The sequence below is a fragment of the Pleurodeles waltl genome, chromosome 5 (genome assembly GCF_031143425.1).
Source record: "Pleurodeles waltl isolate 20211129_DDA chromosome 5, aPleWal1.hap1.20221129, whole genome shotgun sequence".
NCBI classification, from domain to species: Eukaryota; Metazoa; Chordata; class Amphibia; order Caudata; family Salamandridae; genus Pleurodeles; species Pleurodeles waltl.
The window spans coordinates 1,611,345,767-1,611,371,531 of record NC_090444.1 but is presented as its reverse complement, the minus strand read 5'-3'; the positions used below and the strand labels follow the sequence as shown (position 1 = coordinate 1,611,371,531).

The 25,765-nt window shown below is 43.6% G+C and overlaps 1 protein-coding gene across 4 annotated transcripts in view; it reads right to left on the bottom strand.

Annotated features, from left to right (window-relative positions):
* The window catches only part of GREB1 (growth regulating estrogen receptor binding 1), a 932,876-nt gene that overhangs the window by 25,976 nt on the left and 881,135 nt on the right, over window positions 1-25,765 (bottom strand). For all 4 annotated transcript variants that reach the window (XM_069235945.1, XM_069235948.1, XM_069235946.1 and 1 more), the window contains 5 exons: window positions 24,831-25,005; window positions 22,604-22,822; window positions 13,916-14,051; window positions 1,642-1,842; window positions 1,133-1,271 (listed from right to left, as the gene is read on the bottom strand). In XM_069235945.1, the coding sequence (XP_069092046.1) occupies window positions 1,133-1,271; window positions 1,642-1,842; window positions 13,916-14,051; window positions 22,604-22,822; window positions 24,831-25,005 (870 nt within the window). The remainder of the gene's footprint in view (window positions 1-1,132; window positions 1,272-1,641; window positions 1,843-13,915; window positions 14,052-22,603; window positions 22,823-24,830; window positions 25,006-25,765) is intronic.

The following is a 25,765-nucleotide window of genomic DNA, read 5'->3' as shown; positions in this document are numbered from 1 at the left end:
AGAGGTAGTGTACAGTGCCAGCGGTTGTCCAACTGAATATGGTAAAATTTAAAGTGAGTGGCTGTGTCAATTGTTCCCTGAGGGTGGGGAAAATTAGTTTAGCAACTATGGACCAGATACCCATGTCTGTGCCCAAGCACTATGTTGTGATTGTGCTGTTGGTGATGTTTTGTCATATGCAATGTACTGGAACTTCATGGACTGGGCAGTGGGAGGGGATTTTGGGCACTGTTATTTAGCTGTCTAATCAAATTGTGCTGTATGGCACAGAAATCAATAAAAATAAATGTAAAGCAAGCATTTGCAATCCAATGGGTCTCGCGTTTGCTTGAGTTAGAGCTTTTAACGTTGTAAAATCCTAACTGGACTTTTCTTGCTACATAAATTGAAAATGAAAAGTAAAACAGTTGACATAAGCAAGCCGATTCAAAGTGCCACGGCTGCCATGAGCATGATCGCAAACAAGAGACACAAAAGGAAAAAGATGTTTGCTCACAGTCAAACGTATTGGTAAAAGTGCAATTATCCATGTAACAGGGTCGATGGCCAAGGCAGTAACAAAACTTCCCCAAGGAGGGACAAAGGTAAAGTATTTACCAATGATAAGATAGGATTTTTGAAAGGCAAGACCATGAACAAGTGATAGTGATGGGCGTGCGGTGGGCATGATTAAAAAGCCCACAGATAGATTCTAACAGGCCAGAGCGCTTGGGAGCTCAACCTAAAAAAGAACAAGATATAGCAGACAATGAATTTTTCCTTCGGTTGTGACTCCACTGCACCAAAGATGTGCTTTCCTAGTTTTGTGTATTTCAGTCAGTGAAATGCAAAACAGAGCAGCTGTAAAAGTCATGGCAAAAGTAATAAAAACAAGTACAACTTATGGCTTAACATTGATCTAATTTTTATACAACATTCCCTGTACCCATTTCCTTCCACATTAATTTGAGAAAAGGTTGCGTTATAGGAAGAGTAACCTTTGCAGCTGGAAAACATAACATTTTCTGTGTTTACCAGCACCCACCCTAGTCCAGGCTATTCTTGAAAGACAGTGCAGCTATTCCTACCAGGATAATTAATACTGGACCTGCACTACTGGCTTAACATCATGAGAAAAGGCTTGGTACCTTACCTTTCAAAAAATGAAACTGTTTCAAAAAGCTGGCCACTACGAAGGAGTCACACAGGTGCAAGACAAGGCCGCTAAATACCAGACCAGAGCAGTTGATGTTTATTGAGTGAGGCCGCGAACTTACATAGCAGACAGCAATCTGAAAACAGGGTGGAAAAAAGGCATTGTGAAAGAACATATAAATTGATACCAACTAACGTAATAATACAATATTTCACTATTAAATGACATTGGCATACCTTTTGTTTGAAATCACAGTAGAAGAACTGCACAAAACTACAAATGAATTCAAAATTAATAAGTAATTGCTGTATTCCTATAGTGAGAGGTTATAATATAGTGAGTGGTGTGCAACGTCAAACGCAACAGACTACTCAATCATTTTTCATTGGCTTTATAACAAGCCGAAACATTTAGTGAGAATTACATAATCCACAAGTCCAAGTGTTACAATAAACCTGATTTAATTCTTTATATACTTGCACAAGGTGTTGGCTTGCATACACTACCTGTGGTCCTAGGTTGAGATAGCAATCCACTGACAGCACTGGATGGCTATAATTCTTCAGTGAGAGAGGGAAGAAGCGATGACTGTTATACTGAAGATATTTTTCAAGTAGCAACTGAGCCGGTGCAGCCAAGAAAGTATGTTTGCTGTCTGGAGCACAAATATATTGAGCAGGTGCAATAGAAACTGGAGTGTCTAACATCTGAGAGAAAGAAAGCACAGGTATTTCATATAAGTTAAACTTACAATGGATGACAAACTATTATGAAGAATGTTGTTTTCATTGTGTTAGATGCAACATCCTACATGATGTCAATGATAGAAGGCATTGACTAGCATTTTTTTCATTTGACTATATTCTGCAGCCTCTCCACTTATTCAGAAGCACTGCAAAGCCTTTATGACAAGCCAATGTATCACTGTACTTTCTGAATTAAAGGGACTCAATCACCATTTCTTTATTTTATTAGATTTCAGTGCTCCAAGTGAAAGCTTAATTCCTACTGCAAACCAACTGGTACACTAGCAATGGCAAGAAACTGGTTACTTATCTGTAACAATAGTTATGGAGCTTCAATCACTTCTAGATTCACTTGCTACACATTATTCTGCCATATAGTGGTTGGGTCCAGAAACTGTGCATAAAGGTAAAAGTTGTTTCTTTGTGGCTATCAGCAATGCCTATGTATAATGCTAAACATAAGCCCACAATGCCATAATCTATTTTCTACTCTTTTTGTTTTTTTTTGTTTGCATCTACTCCCCATCTTAACTAGAGAGAATAGTGGGTCACATGTGAATCTAGAGGAGTTCCAAGCCTGAGAACTATTGTAAGTAGCCCATTTTTTCTACAGCATGAATTTTCTCTAGAGGAGGGGGGATGCTCATATGTGAATCTAGAGAACTTGCAATCCACAATGCTATTGTAATTTACCCCAGTCTTTTTTAGGTTCACATTATGTGCATTATGTAGGAAGTTGGCTCTGCATGTGCTATTTCAAAGTAAGGAATAGCATGCACAGAGTCCAAGGGTTCCCCTTAGAGGTAAAATAGTGGTAAAAAGAGATAATACTAATGCTCTATTTTGTGGTAGTGTGGTCGAGCAGTGGGCTTATCCAAGGAGTAGTGTTAAGCATTTGTTGTACATACACATAGACAATAAATGAGGTACACACACTCAGAGACAAATCCAGCCAATAGGTTTTGTTATAGAAAAATATATTTTCTTAATTTATTTTAAGAACCACAGGTTCAAATTTTACATGTAATATCTCATTTGAAAGGTATTGCAGGTAAGTACTCTAGGAACTTTGAATCATTTCATTTGCATGTATACTTTTTACATAAAACACAATAAGCTGTTTTAAAAGTGGACACTGCAATTTTCACAGTTCCTGGGGGAGGTAAAGTTTTGTTAGTTTTCACAGGTAAGTAAGTCACTTACAGGTTTCAGTTTTTGGTCCAAGGTAGCCCACCGTTGGGGGTTCAGAGCAACCCCAAAGTTATCACACCAGCAGCTCAGGGCCGGTCAGGTGCAAAGGTCAAAGAGGTGCCCAAAACACATAGGCTTCAATGGAGAGAAGGGGGTGCCCCGGTTCCAGTCTGCCAGCAGGTAAGTACCCGCGTCTTCGGAGGGCAGACCAGGGGGGTTTTGTAGGGCACCGGGGGGGACACGAGTCAGCACAAAAAGTACACCCTCAGCAGCGCGGGGGCGGCCGGGTGCAGTGTGCAAACACGCGTCGGGTTTCCTCTAGTTTTCAATGGGAGACCAAGGGGTCTCTTCAGCGATGCAGGCAGGCAAGGGGGGGGCTCCTCGAGGTAGCCACCACCTGGGCAAGGGAGAGGGCCTCCTGGGGGTCACTCCTGCACAGAAGTTCCGTTTCTTTAGGGGCTGGGGGCTGCGGGTGCAGGGTCTTTTCCAGCCGTCGGGAAATGAAGTTCAGACAGTCGCGGTCAGGGGGAGCCTGGGGATTCCCGCTGCAGGCGTCGCTGTGGGGGCTCAGGGGGGACAACTTTGGTTACTCACAGTCGTAGAGTCGCCGGAGGGTCCTCCCTGAGTTGGTTGTTCTCCACCAGTCGAGTCGGGGTCGCCGGGTGCAGTGTTGCAAGTCTCACGCTTCTTGCGGGGAGTTGCAGGGGTCTTTAAATCTGCTCCTTGTAACAAAGTTGCAGTTCTTTTGGAGCAGTGCCGCTGTCCTCGGGAGTTTCTTGTCTTTTTCGAAGCAGGGCAGTCCTCAGAGGATTCAGAGGTCGCTGGTCCCTTGGAAAGCGTCGCTGGAGCAGGTTTCTTTGGAAGGCAGGAGACAGGCCGGTAAGTCTGGGGCCAAGGCAGTTGGTGTCTTCTGTTCTTCCTCTGCAGGGGTTTTTCAGCTCAGCAGTCCTTCTTCTTGTTAGTTGCAGGAATCTAAATTCTTAGGTTCAGGGGAGCCCTTAAATACTAAATTTAAGGGCGTGTTTAGGTCTGGGGGGTTAGTAGCCAATGGCTACTAGCCCTGAGGGTGGGTACACCCTCTTTGTGCCTCCTCCCAAGGGGAGGGGGTCACATTCCTATCCCTATTGGGGGAATCCTCCTTCTACAAGATGGAGGATTTCTAAAAGTCAGAGTCACCTCAGCTCAGGACACCTTAGGGGCTGTCCTGACTGGCCAGTGACTCCTCCTTGTTTTTCTCATTATCTCTCCTGAACTTGCCCCCAAAAGTGGGGGCTGGGTCCAGGGGGCGGGCATCTCCACTAGCTGGAGTGCCCTGGGGCATTGTAACACGAAGCTTGAGCCTTTGAAGCTCACTGCTAGGTGTTACAGTTCCTGCAGGGGGGAGGTGTGAAGCACCTCCACCCAGAGCAGGCTTTGTTTCTGTCCTCAGAGAGCACAAAGGCTCTCACCGCATGGGGTCAGAAACTCGTCTCTCAGCAGCAGGCTGGCAGAGACCAGTCAGTCCTGCACTGAACAATTGGGTAAAATACAGGGGGCATCTCTAAGATGCCCTCTGTGTGCATTTTTTAATAAATCCAACACTGGCATCAGTGTGGGTTTATTATTCTGAGAAGTTTGATACTAAACTTCCCAGTATTCAGTGTAGCCATTATGGAGCTGTGGAGTTCGTTTTTGACAGACTTCCAGACCATATATTCTTATGGCTACCCTGCACTTACAATGTCTAATGTTTTGCTTAGACACTGTAGGGGCATAGTGCTCATGCACCTATGCCCTCACCTGTGGTATAGTGCACCCTGCCTTAGGGCTGTAAGGCCTGCTAGAGGGGTGACTTACCTATGCCACAGGCAGTGTGAGGTTGGCATGGCACCCTGAGGGGAGTGCCATGTCGACTTAGTCATTTTCTCCCCACCAGCACACACAATCTGGCAAGCAGTGTGTCTATGCAGGGTGAGGGGTCCCTAGGGTGGCATAAGACATGCTGCAGCCCTTAGAGACCTTCCCTGGCATCAGGGCCCTTGGTACCAGGGGTACCAGTTACAAGGGACTTACCTGGGTGCCAGGGTTGTGCCAATTGTGGAGACAATGGTACATTTTCAGGTGAAAGAACACTGGTGCTGGGGCCTGGTTAGCAGGTTCCCAGCACACTTCTCAGTCAAGTCAGCATCAGTATCAGGCAAAAAGTGGGGGGTAACTGCAACAGGGAGCCATTTCTTTACACAAGCCCCCCCCCAGCCCAAAGGCCAGGAGACTCAGCCAAAGCTGGGAGAGTCTTCCTAGTCTGTCAGGCGAGGAAGAGTAGAGGAAATAGGCTGGTTTGTTGCAGGGCCTACTCTGCCTTACATCCTCCTGTTCAGGTCATTCCCTCTGGGGAACTGACCCACTTCCACAGTGATAGGACCTAGTCTGAATTGCCTCTTGTCTGTGTCTTCAATGTCTCCACCCATTCTCTCTATTTTGAGGTTAGAGGTATCCACCTCTGCTAATCTTATCTTAGCCAGGGTCACCCCTAGCTTACCCAAAGAGGTTACCCAGAGCTGGAGTAACCCCACCATGACCAACAGGGTCAGGGGGCCTAACTTGCTATTTGGCATGGGGTCAGACCACCATGCCAAGGATAGTGCAGCCATAAAGGCTAACACCCAGCAGAGGCCACTGACTACTGTCAGTGCCCAGAACCACACCTTTAGCTCTTCACCTACAAGGGAAGGGGCTAAGTTACAGGCTTCTTTGGGTTCAGGGTGCCTGTCTGCTGTATTAGAGTGGGGGGTTACCACATCTTGTAGTAAACACCCTTCTTCCACTCTTTCTTCTGTTAGCTGAGGAGCTACCCACTCAGGCTTAACAGTTGCCTGACTAGCCAGGACTTCTTGTGGGACAGGTTGGACTTTACCAGTGCCACTTTTGGAGTTCTCCCCTACTGGAGCAGGATATCATTGGCTTGCTGGAACCTTGGCTACAGGTTGTCCACCCTTCCTACTCTGTTTTCTTTTCTTTTTCTTCTGGGGCCTACTTGCAGTTACTGCAGGGGCAGCACCTCCAGAATCCTTGGGAGAGGACTGGCACTGGACCAGTTCCTCTCTTGGGCTCTGACTAACCTCTGGATAGTCATTTCCAAGGAGACAATCAAGGGGGAGGTCTGTACTGACTACCACCCTTCTCCAGCTAAAAGTCCCACCCACTTCTATGGGCACAAAAGCCACAGGCCTATCAGTGACCCTGTCTGGGCTAACTCTTACCCTGGCCATCTCACCTGGGATGTACTGGTTTGAGAACACCAGCCTGTCATGCACAACGGTGTGACTGGCACAAGTGTCTCTCAGGGCAGTGGCTGGGATTCCATTCACCTGTAGGTGGTGGAAGTGTCTACTTCCCTCTGGAATCTCCAGCTCACCTGTTGGGCCCTTTTTCCAGTTGAAGGCTATGAAGACCTCCTCATCTGAGGAGTCATCCCCAATGGCTACACTGGTTACTCCTGGGATTTTGCTAGGGGGTTTGTTTTTGGGACAAGAAGTGTCCTTGGTGTGGTGCCCTGTCTGTCTACAGTTGTGGCACCATGCCTTAGTGGCATCCCAGTTCTTACCCTGGTACCCACCTTTGTTTTGGGTTGTGTCTTTGGGCCCACCCACCTGTTCTGGTTTTTGGGGGCCTACAGAGGACTCTTTTTCTTTGTTTCTAGTGTCACCCACTTTCTCCTGGGGAGGCTTTGTAACCCCTTTCTTTTGGTCACCCCCAGTGGAAGTTTTAGTTACCCTAGTCTTGACCCAGTGGTCTGCCTTCTTTCCCAATTCTTGGGGAGAAATTGGACCTAGGTCTACCAGATACTGATGCAACTTTTCATTGAAGCAGTTACTTAAAATGTGTTCTTTCATAAACAAATTATAAAGCCCAACATAGTCATGCACTTCATTTCCAGTTACCCAACCATCTAGTGTTTTTACTGAGTAGTCAACAAAATCAACCCAGGTCTGGCTCGAGGATTTTTGAGCCCCCCTGAATCTAATTCTATACTCCTCAGTGGAGAATCCAAAGCCCTCAATCAGGGTTCCCTTCATGAGGTCATAAGACTCTGCATCTTTTCCAGAGAGTGTGAGGAGTCTATCCCTACACTTTCCAGTGAACAATTCCCAAAGTAGAGCACCCCAGTGAGATCTGTTCACTTTTCTGGTTACACAAGCCCTCTCAAAAGCTGTGAACCATTTGGTAATGTCATCACCATCTTCATATTTTGTTACAATCCCTTTGGGGATTTTTAGGATGTCAGTATTCTCTCTGACCCTATTTATGTTGCTGCCACCATTGATGGGTCCTAGGCCCATCTCTTGTCTTTCCCTTTCTATGGCTAGGATCTGTCTTTCCAAAGCCAATCTTTTGGCCATCCTGGCTAACTGGATGTCCTCTTCACTAGGATTGTCCTCAGTGATTTCAGAGAGGTTGGTCCCTCCTGTGAGGGAACCAGCATCTCTGACTATTATTTTTGGAGTCAGGGCTTGAGAGGCCCTGTTCTCCCTAGATAGGACTGGTGGGGGGGGAATCACCCTCCAAGTCACTATCATCATCCTCTGTGTTGCCATCCTCAGAGGGGTTGGCTCTTTCAAACTCTGCCAACAGCTCCTGGAGCTGTAGATTGGAAGGTCTGGAGCCCATTGCTATTTTCTTTAGTTTACAGAGTGACCTTAGCTCTCTCATCTGGAGATGGAGGTAAGGTGTGGTGTCGAGTTCCATCACATTCACATCTGTGCTAGACATTATGCTTCTAAAAGTTGGAATACTTTTTAAGAAACTAAAACTAGTTCTAGAATCTAATTCAAACTTTTACCAAACTTTTAAACTCTAAAAGAAATGCTAACAGGGACTAACACAAGGCCCTAGCAGGACTTTAAAGAACTTAGAAAAATTTCAAATTGCAAAAATCAATTTCTAATGACAATTTTTGGAATTTGTCGTGTGATCAGGTATTGGCTGAGTAGTCCAGCAAATGCAAAGTCTTGTATCCCACCGCTGCCACCAATGTAGGAAGTTGGCTCTGTATGTGCTATTTCAAAGTAAGGAATAGCATGCACAGAGTCCAAGGGTTCCCCTTAGAGGTAAAATAGTGGTAAAAAGAGATAATACTAATGCTCTATTTTGTGGTAGTGTGGTCGAGCAGTAGGCTTATCCAAGGAGTAGTGTTAAACATTGGTTGTACATACACATAGACAATAAATGAGGTACACACACTCAGAGACAAATCCAGCCAATAGGTTTTGTTATAGAAAAATATCTTTTCTTAATTTATTTTAAGAACCACAGGTTCAAATTTTACATGTAATATCTCATTTGAAAGGTATTGCAGGTAAGTACTCTAGGAACTTTGAATCATTTCATTTGCATGTATACTTTTTACATAAAACACAATAAGCTGTTTTAAAAGTGGACACAGTGCAATTTTCACAGTTCCTGGGGGAGGTAAAGTTTTGTTAGTTTTCACAGGTAAGTAAGTCACTTACAGGTTTCAGTTTTTGGTCCAAGGTAGCCCACCGTTGGGGGTTCAGAGCAACCCCAAAGTTATCACACCAGCAGCTCAGGGCCGGTCAGGTGCAAAGGTCAAAGAGGTGCCCAAAACACATAGGCTTCAATGGAGAGAAGGGGGTGCCCCGGTTCCAGTCTGCCAGCAGGTAAGTACCCGCGTCTTCGGAGGGCAGACCAGGGGGGACACGAGTCAGCACAAAAAGTACACCCTCAGCAGCGCGGGGGCGGCCGGGTGCAGTGTGCAAACACGCGTCGGGTTTCCTTCAGTTTTCAATGGGAGACCAAGGGGTCTCTTCAGCGATGCAGGCAGGCAAGTGGGGGGCTCCTCGAGGTAGCCACCACCTGGGCAAGGGAGAGGGCCTCCTGGGGGTCACTCCTGCACAGAAGTTCCGTTTCCTTAGGGGCTGGGGGCTGCGGGTGCAGGGTCTTTTCCAGCCGTCGGGAAATGAAGTTCAGACAGTCGCGGTCAGGGGGAGCCTGGGGATTCCCTCTGCAGGCGTCGCTGTGGGGGCTCAGGGGGGACAACTTTGGTTACTCACAGTCGTAGAGTCGCCGGAGGGTCCTCCCTGAGTTGGTTGTTCTCCACCAGTCGAGTCGGGGTCGCCGGGTGCAGTGTTGCAAGTCTCACGCTTCTTGTGGGGAGTTGCAGGGGTCTTTAAATCTGCTCCTTGTAACAAAGTTGCAGTTCTTTTGGAGCAGTGCCGCTGTCCTCAGGAGTTTCTTGTCTTTTTCGAAGCAGGGCAGTCCTCAGAGGATTCAGAGGTCGCTGGTCCCTTGGAAAGCGTCGCTGGAGCAGGTTTCTTTGGAAGGCAGGAGACAGGCCGGTAAGTCTGGGGCCAAGGCAGTTGGTGTCTTCTGTTCTTCCTCTGCAGGGGTTTTTCAGCTCAGCAGTCCTTCTTCTTGTTAGTTGCAGGAATCTAAATTCTTAGGTTCAGGGGAGCCCTTAAATACTAAATTTAAGGGCGTGTTTAGGTCTGGGGGGTTAGTAGCCAATGGCTACTAGCCCTGAGGGTGGGTACACCCTCTTTGTGCCTCCTCCCAAGGGGAGGGGGTCACATTCCTATCCCTATTGCGGGAATCCTCCTTCTACAAGATGGAGGATTTCTAAAAGTCAGAGTCACCTCAGCTCAGGACACCTTAGGGGCTGTCCTGACTGGCCAGTGACTCCTCCTTGTTTTTCTCATTATCTCTCCTGAACTTGCCGCCAAAAGTGGGGGCTGGGTCCAGGGGGCGGGCATCTCCACTAGCTGGAGTGCCCTGGGGCATTGTAACACGAAGCTTGAGCCTTTGAAGCTCACTGCTAGGTGTTACAGTTCCTGCAGGGGGGAGGTGTGAAGCACCTCCACCCAGAGCAGGCTTTGTTTCTGTCCTCAGAGAGCACAAAGGCTCTCACCGCATGAGGTCAGAAACTCGGCTCTCAGCAGCAGGCTGGCAGAGACCAGTCAGTCCTGCACTGAACAATTGGGTAAAATACAGGGGGTATCTCTAAGATGCCCTCTGTGTGCATTTTTTAATAAATCCAACACTGGCATCAGTGTGGGTTTATTATTCTGAGAAGTTTGATACCAAACTTCCCAGTATTCAGTGTAGCCATTATGGAGCTGTGGAGTTCGTTTTTGACAGACTTCCAGACCATATATTCTTATGGCTACCCTGCACCTACAATGTCTAATGTTTTGCTTAGACACTGTAGGGGCATAGTGCTCATGCACCTATGCCCTCACCTGTGGTATAGTGCACCCTGCCTTAGGGCTGTAAGGCCTGCTAGAGGGGTGACTTACCTATGCCACAGGCAGTGTGAGGTTGGCATGGCACCCTGAGGGGAGTGCCATGTCGACTTAGTCATTTTCTCCCCACCAGCACACACAAGCTGGCAAGCAGTGTGTCTATGCCGGGTGAGGGGTCCCTAGGGTGGCATAAGACATGCTGCAGCCCTTAGAGACCTTCCCTGGCATCAGGGCCCTTGGTACCAGGGGTACCAGTTACAAGGGACTTACCTGGGTGCCAGGGTTGTGCCAATTGTGGAGACAATGGTACATTTTTAGGTGAAAGAACACTGGTGCTGGGGCCTGGTTAGCAGGTTCCAAGCACACTTCTCAGTCAAGTCAGCATCAGTATCAGGCAAAAAGTGGGGGGTAACTGCAACAGGGAGCCATTTCTTTACACATTATTTTTAAAGCACTATCACCTTTAATTGGTGGAGGGCCTTGAAGTGTGTACATACAAATAATTGCGTAAGTACTTTTTGTCTGACCTGAAAATCTCTTCTTGATTTTACATGTGTACAAAAGTGTTTAATAAATATGAGCACTGAAGTCCATGTGGCAGCTCTACAAAGGTCTTGTAGGGATGTGTTTCCTATGAAATACACTGAAGCCTTTGCTTCCTTGTGTGTGCAATAGGCTCTGGGTTACCCTTTTAGACGTTCCTCACTAAATAAGAGCATAATCCTAAATAAGAGCATAATCCAGTAGCTTACACTATCCATTATGCTACTGTTCTCTTGTATACAAGTTTCCCCTTTGTGTTTGAAGCATGTGCTACAGAAAATGCTGATTTTTCTTATTTGTAAGAAGTGCATTGCTCTTCTAACTGCTAGTGTATGTAAAGATGTTTCGCCTTGCGTTTTTGGTTGTTATAAAAAGGCAGGCAGGTGAATGGAGTGATTAAAGTGAAACAACTTTGGGTATGAAGCTGATGTGTGTCCTCATTATATTCTTATTTTTATCTACTTGCAATATGGTATGTGGGTGGTTAGGGTTTGTATTTCACATACTCCTCTAAAGGAAGACTGTTTTTTTAATATAAAATGTTTAGCGTAGCTTTATACATTGATTTAAAGGGTGATTTCATCAACTGCGAAAGGCGCACAGCCTCCTTCAATCAGCCAGTCTGCCTTTAATTAATGCACTGTTCCTAAAGCAGCACGAGTTTACAGCTGCCCTGGGAGAAGCACGTTATCAAGTATAGGGCATACAGTCCCTGTTTGCAAATAGAACATCCACTTAAAGTTGTACCATGGTGCAAACGGAGACAGTGCACCCAAACATAATACACACCCTTGGTAGAGAGAAGAGCTGCTTATGATAAGGGATAAACTGAAGAAAAACATTAGTTACCCCTACATTTTCATCAACATCATGGCTGAATTACATTAAAACAGTAAGTATTTGGTTACAATGGGAAGGATGCTAGAGTGCCCTAAATATGATTACAAAGGATGACTTGGGGAGTCATGGGTACATGTCAAAAAAACTATTATTGGAAAAGCTGCTAGTAGCAGTATGGGTCTTAGATATTTTGAGTTGAAACTCATCTGGTGTCTGGAAAAAAACAACTATCTCATAGTGTTTTTCTAAGAAAACTTTTGATTGCCTGGAAATGCAACTGGGCACTCTAGCATTAAGAGTTTGGGAGGACAGTGGTCTGTACAATAACAGTCAAAATTCCAATGCAATATCAGTGCTCTAGAGGCCATGGTACATTTACTTTTCTTATATATTGCCTATAGATGGCCCACACAAAAATGTTTATCATCCCGTTCAAAGAATGCAATGAGAGAATTTCTTCATGTATACAAAGGAATTAAAAAAGCCTATCCACAGTTCTGTCCAATATAATACGCATGGAGAGCATACAACATAACAGAACTGGGCAACTCTGTGACGAAGGAATCAAGGGTATACTACAAGCTTGAGTTTTTACTTTCTTAATGTTCAGTTCCAATATTTACTCTTTGTATAATGATGGACTGTAAGGAAGGGGATAGATTTATGAGCACTGCGCAAGGCTGGAATCCGAAATACTTTTACTATACCCTGACTCTAGGTTTGAAAATATAATGTAGAAATAATGTATATTTAAAAGTTGCAATGTAAGGCTTGCCTATTTTGTGATAGTATATTTACTATAAAATGAAAAATGAAGGAGTACCAGGAATTTGGCTGCTATTATAAGGTGGGTGGCAGGTAGCCCTAAAGCACACTCTCTCTATAACTGTGACTTTTTAGTTCAGTAGGTGAGGGGCTCACATCGACTTTGTACAGCTAATAGAGAACAAATATTGCAGAAAAATATCAAAAGAAATATAAGTAACATAAGTGCTTTTAAGACTGGAGTCCCAAGCAGCATTTGAGGTAAGTCTGAAATCTACAATTTTAAGATTGTAATAACTATATCGATGGGGCAAATTGCATATTATCAAGATATGTGGATTTACAAACTACTGTTCATGGTACCCCTATTTGGCCTTGTTCAGTGGAATTAAAGCAAACTGTGTGCATTTCTTGTTATTCTGTTTTTGTGAAATATATAGGGCAGTCCTTAAAAACTATAAGACCTATAGTAGAAACATATCTACTATAATGCGGTTAGGTGGTGGATATAAATGTTGGTATAATATTAACTTTTATTGTAAACATTTTAATAAGTTACTTTTTATTTTGAGTTAGCTTTGTGTCTGTTATATTTTAAAATCTGTATATCAAACACATAACAGGTGATGGAGGAATGCCTGCAAGTGATATAACCAGAGGCAATCACTCAGGGCAGCATTCAAATCCCTCTTTTTGCCCAATATGCCACCTCAGATTAGATTCAGCTGTATGCAAATCAGCCTTGGTCCTTCTCCAGTAGGAACAGTTATTTTGCTTACTATGCCACCCCAAAACAAAATAATGGGTTGGAATGGTATCCTGAATGTTTGCCAGTGGTTAGACTTTTACAAGTATTACCCCATCACATTTTGTGTGTTTGATTAAATGCCCTGACTGGCCAAGGGTATGCCTAGACATGAGTCCTGTGCTCACTGAGCTACTGGAACCAAGCTGCACCCCACTGCAGAGACCCAAAGAGGTTGCAACTGGTCTTGGGTTGCTTGTGTTCTGTTTCAGAGAGGACCTGATTTGGCCGTTCATGGTGGAATGTTACTATTTGAGTAGGACCAAGGCTGGTTTGAATTTGGCTGGGTGTAATATGAGGTGGCATTTTGGGTATAACAATGATGGGTTGGAATGCTACTCCGAGTGACTGCCAGTGGTTAGACTATTTACATGCATTGCTCCCATCACTTTTTGTGTGTTTAAAGTTCTGTATATTCAAGGCCGGCTAAGAAATGTGAGTAACTTGCCATTTTAGAAAGTTTGTAACATTGTCATTGGGTTATAATAACTTGTACGTTACAGTATTGATTAAAATATTGAATGCTCCCAATGTAAATTCATTTTCAGTATTCCTTCAAATGAAAAAGAATGGGAAAATAATCAGGATTTTGGGGAAAAAACAGTACACACAGTATCGCATTGACAAAGCCACAACCCTTCTTTTCACTTACCTTAGGTTTGATATGGAAGGACCTGTGCCCTCCGACTGCAATTTGCTTTTTCATTACACTGAAATGATTGAACCTACAGATCAAAAGCCCTGAACTGTGTGCTCGCAAATTGAAGTCAACATCATTGCAGGTAAACCTAAATAAAAAAGAATACCAAAAAAGCATTAGCACTTAAATGGAAACACCCACCTTCTCTTTCACTGATACCAATTGCTCTCCCACATACATATTAACCATGACATTCATTTACATGTAATTGGTTTATACAGAGGAAATAATTAACTGAGAAATCCATAATTAAAAGGAAAGGGAAAAAAGACTTAATGGCACTACTTGAGTTCACCCCTCTTCTGTTATATACATTTGCATATAAAGGAGAACATAACAGCAAAAGTAAGTAATTCCATGTACAATATTATGCAAATTTTGACAGTGGGGGGGAAGTAGCCTTTTCAACGACTGACATTTTATTTTAGCAATTTGTTATAATAATAAAGTTGTAAAGAAAGTAAGTTAGCATAAAGTTGAAGTCACTCTGTTTGGCATGCTTTCAGTATATTTCGTTATTCAATATCCAAATTATGGATTTAGTTGATGGAACTTGTTTTTATGATATTTGGTACCACAGCACTTCCAATTAATAAACACAATGTCTGTCATAAAAATAACATACTTTTGTGGTTTAACTAAGAATGGGCAGGGGTGACCATCTAGTCTCTTTTTCTCATCACAGTCCGGATGTGTGAGGTGAGTCCTTTCCAGGAGACAGAAAATTCACCTGCCAGTTATATTATTTTGTAAGCCACCTCTTCTTCAGGTCGAACTTTTGCATGGTTCCAGAAGCTTCCTGTGTTTACCACACAAGAGACGCTGGAGTATAGATGCCAAAAGGAGGAGGCTTGGAAGCACTATTACTAACATGCCTAAACTGTAAGAAGTAAAGATTACCAGTAAGTTACTGTGACATTGACAGAATTGAACTTTCCTGCTGTGTGGGCGTGTTCTATGCTGCAGAAATTCTGGGTAAATGCAGATACCATTTTAACATGCTGAATATTTCAATAAAAGTCTGCAATATGTAGTTACAAAGGAAATTAATGCCTATTTTGTTCACTTCACTCTTAGCATTCTACACATATTCTGGATCACTAACAGAATATCAGGAACAAAAATATTATGTGGACAGAATATTGTGTCAAAAGTATTGAGGATCAAAATATTGAGAAGGTAAGCTCATATAAGTAACTATAAATTTACTATTCTTAACTACACATATACGTACCTTGAAGATATATATTTCATCAGGTACATATATGTGGAGTTATATACAGTAAAACTTTGCTGACCCATAGAAACTTACCTTCACAATACTTTTGTCCTCGACATTCTCCTCACAATATTTTGTCCAAACAATATTTTTTTCCCGATATTTTGTCTAAATACCCATATTTCTGTAAACACACTGGGAATTTGCCACACATTCGGTAGAAATTTCATTTTATGAATATATTTCCATGGGGTAAAATGTAATATGGACTTATATGAAAATGTTCTGAAAGCACTGTAGGATTCCTGAAAAATCTCCATTTTGCTTGGGAACACTTTTCATGAAAAAAGAAACACTATTGAATTATATATTGAAAACCTATCTCAGAATGGCAAACCTTTTTAAGGACGTTCTTAAACTGAAAAGCTCTTAGTTTAGAACATTTTCAAATGGGCTAAGGATTTCTGCACTTTTTACAGGAGTGCTGCTGATGCTTTTTAGTGAATGATTTCATGAACGTTGCCAGTGAAATCTAACAAAAACATCCCTGATCAGCATTGTACTCTGTGTCTTTTCGCCTTTCTGATAGCACTTCGGCAATAATCCCTACTCATTTTCCCAATGTTATGTCAATGTTAAGCTGTAAGGAAATGCCTCCTTGGCATGGTTACCCCCTGACGTTTTGCCTTTGCTGATGCTATGTTTTGATTTGAAAGTGAGCTGAGGCCTGCTAACCAGGCCCCAGCACCAGTGTTCTTTCCCTAACCTGTACTTTTGTTTTCACAATTGGCACACCCTGGCATCCAGGTAAGTCACTTGTAACTGGTACCCCTGGTACCAAGGGCCCTGATGCCAGGGAAGGTCTCTAAGGGCTGCAGCATATCTTGTGCCACCCTGGGGACCCCTCACTCAGCACAGACACACTGCTTGCCAGCTTGTGTGTGCTGGTGAGGACAAAACGAGTAAGTCGACATGGCACTCCCCTCAGGGTGCCATGCCAACCGCACACTGCCTATGCAGTATAGATAAGTCACCCCTCTAGCAGGCCTTACAGCCCTAAGGCAGGGTGCACTATACCATAGGTGAGGGTACCAGTGCATGAGCACTGTGCCCCTACAGTGTCTAAGCCAAACCTTAGACATTGTAAGTGCAGGGTAGCCATAAGAGTATATGGTCTGGGAGTCTGTCAAACACGAACTCCACAGCACCATAATGGCTACACTGAAAACTGGGAAGTTTGGTATCAAACTTCTCAGCACAATAAATGCACACTGATGCCAGTGTACATTTTATTGTAACATACACCCCAGAGGGCACCTTAGAGGTGACCCCTGAAACCTTAACCAACTACCTGTGTAGGCTGACTGGATTTAGCAGCCTGCCACTCTCGAGACATGTTGCTGGCCACATGGGGAGAGTGCCTTTGTCACTCTGTGGCTAGTAACAAAGCCTGCACTGGGTGGAGATGCTTATCACCTCCCCCTTGCAGGAGCTGTAACACCTGGCGGTGAGCCTCAAAGGCTCACCCCCTTTGTTACTGCACCACAGGGCATTCCAGCTAGTGGAATTGCCCGCCCCCTCCGGCCACGGCCCCACTTTTGGCGGCAAGGCCGGAGGAGATAATGAGAAAAACAAGGAGGAGTCACTGGCCAGTCAGGACAGCCCCTAAGGCAACCTGAGCTGAGGTGACTCTGACTTTTAGAAATCCTCCATCTTGCAGAAGGAGCATTCCCCCAATAGGAATAGGAATGTGACCCCCTCCCCTTGGGAGGAGGCACAAAGAGGGTGTAGCCACCCTCAAGGACAGTAGCCATTGGCTACTGCCCTCCCAGACCTAAACACACCCCTAAATTCAGTATTTAGGGGCTCCCCAGAACCTAGGAAACTAGATTCCTGCAACCTAAGAAGAAAAGGATTGCTGAGCTGAAAAACCCTGCAGAGAAGACGGAGACACCAACTGCTTTGGCCCCAGCTCTACCGGCCTGTCTCCCCCCCTTCTGAAGAAACTGCTCCAGCGACGCTTTCCCCAGGACCAGCGACCTCTGAATCCTCAGAGGACTGCCCTGCTTTAAAAGGACCAAGAAACTCCAGAGAACAGCGGCCCTGTTCACCAAAGACTGCAACTTTGTTTCCAAAGAAGCAACTTCAAGACAACTGCGTTTCCCGCCAGAAGCGTGAGACTTGCAACTCTGCACCCGACGCCCCCGGCTCGACTTGTGGAGAACAAACACTTCAGGGAGGACTCCCCGGCGACTACGAGACCGTGAGTAGCCAGAGTTGCCCCCCCTGAACCCCCACAGCGACGCCTGCAGAGGGAATCCCAAGGCTCCCCCTGACCGCGACTGCCTGACTCCCAGATCCCAACGCCTGGAAAAGACCCTGCACCCGCAGCCCCCAGGACCTGAAAGATCGGAACTCTAGTGCAGGAGTGACCCCCAGGAGGCCCTCTCCCTTGCCCAGGTGGTGGCTACCCCGAGGAGCCCCCCCCTTGCCTGCCTGCATCGCTGAAGAGACCCCTTGGGCTCCCATTGATTCCAATTGAAAACCCGACGTGTGTTTGCACACTGCACCCGGCCGCCCCCGTGCTGCTGAGGGTGTACTTTCTGTGCTAACTCGTGTTCCCCCCCGGTGCCCTACAAAAACCCCCTGGTCTGCCCTCCAAAGATGCGGGTACTTACCTGCTGGCAGACTGGAACCGGGGCACCCCCTTCTCCATTGAAGCCTATGTATTTTGGGCACCACTTTGAACTCTGCACCTGACCGGCCCCGAGCTGCTGGTGTGGTAACTTTGGGGTTGCTCTGAACCCCCAACGGTGGGCTACCTTGGACCCAAACTTGAACCCCGTAGGTGGTTTACTTACCTGCAAGAACTAACAATTACTTACCTCCCCTAGGAACTGTGAGAATTGCACTGTCTAGTTTTAAAATAGCTATATGTGTTTTACTTGAAAAGTATATATGCTATTGTGATTATTCAAAGTTCCTAAAGTACTTACCTGCAATACCTTTCATGCAAAGTATTACATGTAGAATTTGAACCTGTGGTTCTTAAAATAAACTAAGAAAATATATTTTTCTATACAAAAACCTATTGGCCTGGAATTGTCTCTGAGTGTGTGTGTACCTCATTTATTGCCTGTGAGTGTACAACAAATGCTTAACACTACTCCTTTGATAAGACAACTGCTCGACCACACTACCACAAAATAGAGCATTAGTATTATCTCTTTTTGCCACTATCTTACCTCTAAGGGGAAACCTTGGACTCTGTGCATACTATTCCTTACTTGAAATAGTGCATACAGAGCCAACTTCCTACATAAGCTATATGCTTTTAATGTTAAATTTTCCAATGTGTTACTTTTGGTGTCACGGTCAAAGTATCTACCTACAAAAACACTGCATCCACTGTATCAACTATTACTATATCATCAAGGTAAGAAGATTAGATATTTACTTACTTTAACAATATAGTGGTAGTTCACCACAATATAGTGGCATTTAACCATACATTTGGGGTTAGTTAACTGTAGTCTATACAATTTCTTGGATACCCTAATATATAATTTTTGCCTTTTCCAGAAAACTGTTACTAGGTCCAATGTGCAGGTGATGTTTCTGTGCAGGGCAGGTAGGCAGAGAAACTTTTAGGATTTTTGGCTAAGGCATTACTGCAGGGACTAACCTACTACAAACCGTTTATGTCAAGCCCCCCCTGTATCATAATGTGGAGAAACAGGTGGATGGTTGCACTCTAGCTTCTTCTTCCCTTCGGCGATGCTGCAGTAAGACTGGCATCACACTGCATCTTATAGTATTCCTTTGCAACACAAATGTTGATGAAGAATGCAGCGTAGTAAACAAACTTTCAAGAAAAAGGCTGCTTTCGATTCTGAATGTACCTGTTTCTGGCATACTTAAGTGTTTCCTGTTTATTGTACTTGCTTATTGCTTGTTTCCTTTTACTTTACATTATACGCCATTACTCACTTCATGGCTTCCAAAAGCTCTGTGTGCCTCTTCTTGCCATTTTCATACCTCTGTCTTCCCTTTCAAGACCTTCCTCGCCATTTGGCTTTAAAAAGGCCATTGTTTCTCTCAGCTGCTTCCTCAGATCTCCAACCTCACTTTCAAGTTATTTCTCACTACATGACTTATCGGCTCAACGCATCTCTACCTGAGATATTGTTCTGTGAAGAACTTCAGCTAGCATCTTTTAATAACACGGAAGTGTTTTAATTTACCTTTTTTAGAATAACTGTGCGCAGTTGTTAACATTTTGCCAAGCCTCAAATGTAATTATTCTGTGATGTAACAGAATTAGATGCATGACTCCTGGCATGCTGTTAATTAAAGATGTACAGGTATTGATATAAAATGTTTCATAAAGTTAGTTGCAGCATTAGAATCAAACTTTAGCATATTAGTAAACAATAGCCTGCTTGTGCAAAGCTTAGACTGTTCGTTCCTCCTTGATGATTCCTGTGTACTTCTGGTAATTAAAGACACAAAAGTATGAAAACAAGAATCAGCAAGTGTAGTAGGCATACACTGGTTACGCTTTTAACCAGTAAATCCCTCGCCTTGTTTACTATTAATTAAAGACCGTATCTCACTTGATCTGAAGAGTTATGTTCATTATGAAGACCGTGTGATGCACAAGAGACTTTGCAGACCATCTGAAGGCCAGATTAATAGATCAATTCTTCTTTTTCTTATCCAATCCACTTCCTCTCTGGCTTCCTAAATCTATTCTGATTAAATTATCACAATCTCAGATATTAGAAGTTAAAGTGGGGCATGGGAATTTTTTATATTCTCTTGCAGACTCAGATCAAAACAGGTAAGTGACTAAATATTTTTTCATGACACTTTTTGTACCAGTTGTGACAGCTCATCTTTGGAGACTGCCAAACTATTAGGCGCAAACCTTAGCTCTCCTAGAAATTCCAACATAGCAAGATAACAAAGACAGTAAAACAAGCATTAGCATTAAAAGCCTAAAGAATGAGGACCGTTCTTCCAAAAGAGCTTTATTTAGGTCATAATTTGCTTTACTGTTGCAGGCCCCTACAGACTCGCCAAGAGTAATCCCACCTTTTGAGTACTGCCTTTTTCAGCCATTCTCTTGTCAATCACATTGTGACCCAGCTGAGCAGAGTATTCATCTCTCACCTAATGCTACTGGCTGTGAGAGTGTATCCTTCAGCCTCCTCTTGAGTGCTTGTGTTACACTGCATGAGGGGCTACCTTACAACCACAGTCCTTGCTTTCTTCTTTGCTGGCTCCCTCTTGTGTGCCTTGCGCTATTGTGCTAACACCTTAGGCATTAGCATATTAACTCAGACCTAATTTCTTAGCCAGTGATGCATGTTCATTGTAAAGAAGTCAGCTGCCCATGTGTTGAGGTTCACATTACAGAAATGCCCTTAATATGTGCTCCACGGTTGTGATCAAGAAAGAAATTAAACTGATTGTGCCGCATCTAGCCATATAGTTAAATGAGAGGCTAGCCATACATGCTAGATTGTTCTAAATATCCTCTTTTGAAATGGTGAACGTCACTTCACCTCCACTTTTGGAGGACCATTTAGAATATATTTCCTGGCTGTCTTTTTGTTTCATCATTTATTTTTTTAGGCACATTGCCTTAGCACAGAGCAGGCCACATGCACTTCATCACTTACAATTTAACATATATAACACTTTAAAACTGACATAACACACATACCAATACAATAGCCATGATAGTGGCACTCAAACAATCAGCTAATAAATGAAGTGAGAAGAGAAGCGATCAGGTTTTTGTAAAATGTAAACAGCTTGGAATGAATGGGTCGAAAGACCGGTGGCAGTGAGTCCCACAAGGAAGTTGATGCACCAGAAAACATTTGAGAAAAAGTTAAAAGTGTTATAATTGAGCTCCTCACTTGATCCCAAGTGATTTTGCCGGTAAGATTTTCACGAGATAAACCTGCTGCAAAGTAAAGAGAAGATGTGCAAAATTGTGCAAGTCTACCAAAAGGTATACTTATCTCAGAAGTGAAAAAACTTGCATAATTAGAACACTTTCCCATTTTTAACTAAGAATGGTGCGCGGCACAAATAGCACTTGATAAATACCATAATCCACTGTCCTTTTTTTACCAGATGCGCCATTTTCACCCAAAATTCTGTGGCCCTCCGATTAAGGCATTAAGTCCCAAATTCAACAGAAAATGATGCCACGCTCCATCATTTTCACAACGCATGGATGCACCGTATTTAATTGAATAAGGTGTACCCGTGCATTTCCCCCTGCTCTGGCGCTAAATTGAGCTGCCTAGCACCAACTCAGGCATCCTTGCACCATCGTGCAAGGATGTCTGCATTGAGGGGTTTGATTGTTTATGTGTGGGAAGGTGTCACTTCCTGCACATAAACAATCATTAATGACGATTTGGCACTTCTGTGTGTTCTGCAAAATGCAGCACACACAGAAGTGCCAAAGCGTAATTTTGAAATTATTGTTTACGTGCAGGAAGGGGCACCTTCCCGCACCTAAACAATTGTGTTTGGCATTTTGCTATTTCTATGCATGCTATATTCTGCAGCACGCATAAAAAAAGCAAAAAACGAAGAGGAATAAAGTTATTCCTCCTCGTTGTGCAGGGTTAGTATTAGATTTTGGTGCTGCCTCAGGTTTACGAAATCTCGTAAATATGAGGCAGCGTCAAAATGCAATGGGTGTTGCTTTGGCATGCCCACAGCAACACTCATTGCACGCCCCTTCCAGGCAAAGGGCTGCATGTGAAGGGGCCATATTTACAAGTTTGCATTAAGCCACAAAAAGTGGATTAACCCCACCTTGTAAATACGGCACATGGGCATAGCGCCACTAAGGGCTCTTAAGTATGCCCCTAATTGTATTAACAAATACCATGCTTCGAAAAAAGTTATACACTTGTTTCTTTGACTAGTATTTAAGCCTTGTATCAAACATATTGTACCAAAATGCTCTATCAAACCTATATAATATTCACATTACACAATAAACCATGTTAATAAGGAACAATTACTAGAGACTAGCAAGATATAAACTGAGTAAAGTGAAGTAATTTGGTGGCGAAACAGGTGTAGAGTACTAAACCAGATATGTACATCAATACCTCTGAAAAGGCTAGAACATGGTTCACTTTTCAATATAATTTCATTGTCCATGTACCTCTAACAGAACTATTTCATTCACAGGATTTAAATAATATTTTCCGGTCCTCATCTCTCAACTGGCCTACACTTACAGCAAGAGACAACACTGGGACATTTGCACAACTCAAATACCTACCATGCTTGACTCATATAGACCCAACGAGATCAGTACATGATGTGCTGAGCTATAAAAAGACCTGTCGCATGAGGACAGCGAGCGCTGGAATACCCACCTGTTCTGGTTGTATTGTACATTTTGTGTGAGATCCACATTCAGGAGGATGAAATCATGCAGGTGGCAGCGGGAGAAAGGCTCCTTGATGTCACAGCTCTTCGCTTTACTTGACCATTTGCGCATCCCGATCAAGGCATGAAGGGTAATGTTTGGGGCAGCCTCCATGTGCTGCAGCACATACTTCAGAGACACATTCCTTTCTGAAACTGGATGTTCCCTAAAAGAGAGGAGGAGGTACATAACAAGACAAAATCTTCCAACCTCACTCATACAAATCTATAGTGAACATTTCCAGAGAGGTATCTTCATGATACATGTGTGAGTGGAAGCATCATTGTGTGCACACATGGCCAAGTTGTCAAATTTTAGAAAAGACAGAAGAATGAAGGAAATAAATCAGACTGTTACAAATCAAAGCGATCCCTCCCTACCTTTAACCACTGTTTGTCTCCTAAGCATCCCAGAACTTGCTACCAAAGTATAATTATGCAAGGCCTCAGCCCATAAGTGGTGCATGCTGTTTTTAAGGACCTATATATTTTGAAAGTAATTTATTATAAGCAGTATATTTTATTACTTCATAAATGCTGTGTTTTATAATCATAAAACATACACAATCTTAAAATGTTGCCATTCCAGAACATTTTAAATGAAAAATACTTCTAACATCCAATGTAAGGCTCATTCAGTTCTGCCACGACTCACACCTGTGACATGCAAAGCATGCACACATCCTTCAGCAGCAATGTGTCCTACAATGAAAGAAACTAGCAAATACCTCCCCCAAGCCACATCTGCCCTGAATTCATCATTGTTTCCTCTATCTAGACAAGGGTTCTGAAAAGTCAGTCCAGGAGAGCCGGGTCCATGCCAGATTTTTTTTAACATATCCACATTTAGAAACAAGATGTTTCAGAAATATACATTTTTCTAAATGTGGATATGCTAAAAATCTGTCATGAACCCCACTCTCCAGGACCGACTTTGCAGAACCCTGATAGACTGACCTCGCTTAGCAAGGAGGAGAATCTCCTGGCCAGCCATCAAGGCCAAAAAGAGAGTGGTTGCTTGCTAAATTATAAATGGGGAACACGTCCATGTCCTGGAGATGTGTGGCAGTGTGGAGGGCTTGGGGTATCTTTAAATGTACTCTAGTTTGTAACATGGAGGATACAAATGTAATCTAAAATAAGGCCCCGGTTTGCAGGTGCTACAAAGAGCTACACTGAGAATTACTTTTTCAAACATTGTTGCAAAGGGATAATTCTCTAGGGACTCCTAAAAAAAATAGACATTTGGTACAATATACTACTAAATATAATTAAGTGAGCCACACACAAGCGGCCATAATGGGAGGAGGGGGTAATTAAAACACGTTATTGCCCTGCAGGTAAGGGGAGTAGATTTATTATCACCTGCTCCCTTAACAATAAGCAGAGTTGCTGGGAAGGAGCCGCCTCTTACCTTAAAGACAGGCCTGGAAAAACTGCTCCATTCACCCGTCTCTTCTAATTCTGCCACTGAATCACAGACAGCTGTCCAGGATCCTCCCTTTGATTTTATTGAGAGGGAATCCTAAACAGCTTAAAAAAGTACAAAACTGTTTGTTTTTCTATTTTTTTTTGTCTGATTGGGTGTCTCTCATTAAAAGCAGGGAGAGGGCCCCGTCAGGCAACCGTTTATGAAGCAACCTCTGCATTTGTAGCGGCTCACTCATGGAGCATCACAGAAGGAAATGGGGATGTTTTTTTGGTTTGCAGGCACGCCACGTTTATTTTGCAGACGGAAATTTTGCCTGTTGTACTACTGCGCCTAATTACTCAACGCTGCAGTTTTTGGTGGCAAAATGCATATACAGGGTGGGGCTTGGAGCTGGGGTAAGTAACAAAAAACAAAAACAAAAACTGGTGCTGGGATAGTGTTGGTGTTGCCCCGGTAGTGAAATGTCTAAAATCGTTTTTCTGCCTGTCTGTAAGAGGCAGCTGCTGCTCCTGGAGTACTCCCATGGCTAATATTGCACCAGAGGGATGCTGTGAGCTGGGAAAAGGCAGAATGCTCCCATATCAGGCCCTCAGAGGGAGCATTATGACTAACTGGACGGTTCCTAACGTTCCATCCATGGTGCTTATGTGGAACATGCCTTTTTCTGGTCACAAGTAGAACCTTTTGTTAACTACAAATTATAAATTAAAAAAATGTGGGTTCCAACCCTACTCAAAACGTACCTGTTTCTGTACTCTGTAGTGGTGACATCTACAGCGTTCCACATAACACACGAATCATCAGCAATTATGATGAAAGGCCAGATGTCTTGTGGCTTCACGCCAAGCTCTCCTTGTCTATTACGCTCTAATTCCAGGTTATGATAAGACAGCTCTTTGATCAAAAAGTGAGCAGCACCTAAAACAACAAACGGACAACGTTCTCATGGAAAATTCACTTAACAAGCAAGTTCCAAATGCACATTGGGTCAATCAATGTTTACATAGTATCATTTATTTTGGTTTAATGTTGTTTACCACTGGTGTCCCACAGTCACGATACTGGTGCACTCCAAACTGGATAGCCAAGAACTTCCCTTCTGCACTTGACTCTCTCAGGTTACCAAGGGTAAGGAGTTTGGGCTAACTTCATGAGGCTGAGGCCCGCAGAGCCTCGGAATTCAGCATAACACAATACTTAATAAATGAATGCCCAGGACTTTGCTACCAGGTGCGTATAACAGCATCCTCAACAATGCAATGCACAAAGAAATCAAGACGATCTTAGCACCTTCTGGGCTAGAGAACCAACTCTAAACATTTTTCAAGCTCCATCACACTGTTTAACACCAAGGCACACGGCCAATATTAACCTATGGGGGATGCTTCTGGTCAGCTCAGTAATATCTGCAACAGATCTGGTCTCTTTCTAAAAATATAAATTGGAGTGATGGAATACAGGAATCTGGTTCTCAGGCTCTACTTAGTTCTAGAAGTTTTTGGTACACGAAATCGATCCTAAATTAAAGGACAGCCCCTTAAAAATGGTTCATACCAATAACCTTAAATAATGCATATCTCAAAGTCCATGACCCAAGCACCAGAATTCCTATCCTCATGAAATGTCAGAAACCAAGTCATAGTGTACCTGGAAGCAGTGAAACGCCCAACTGCTCCCT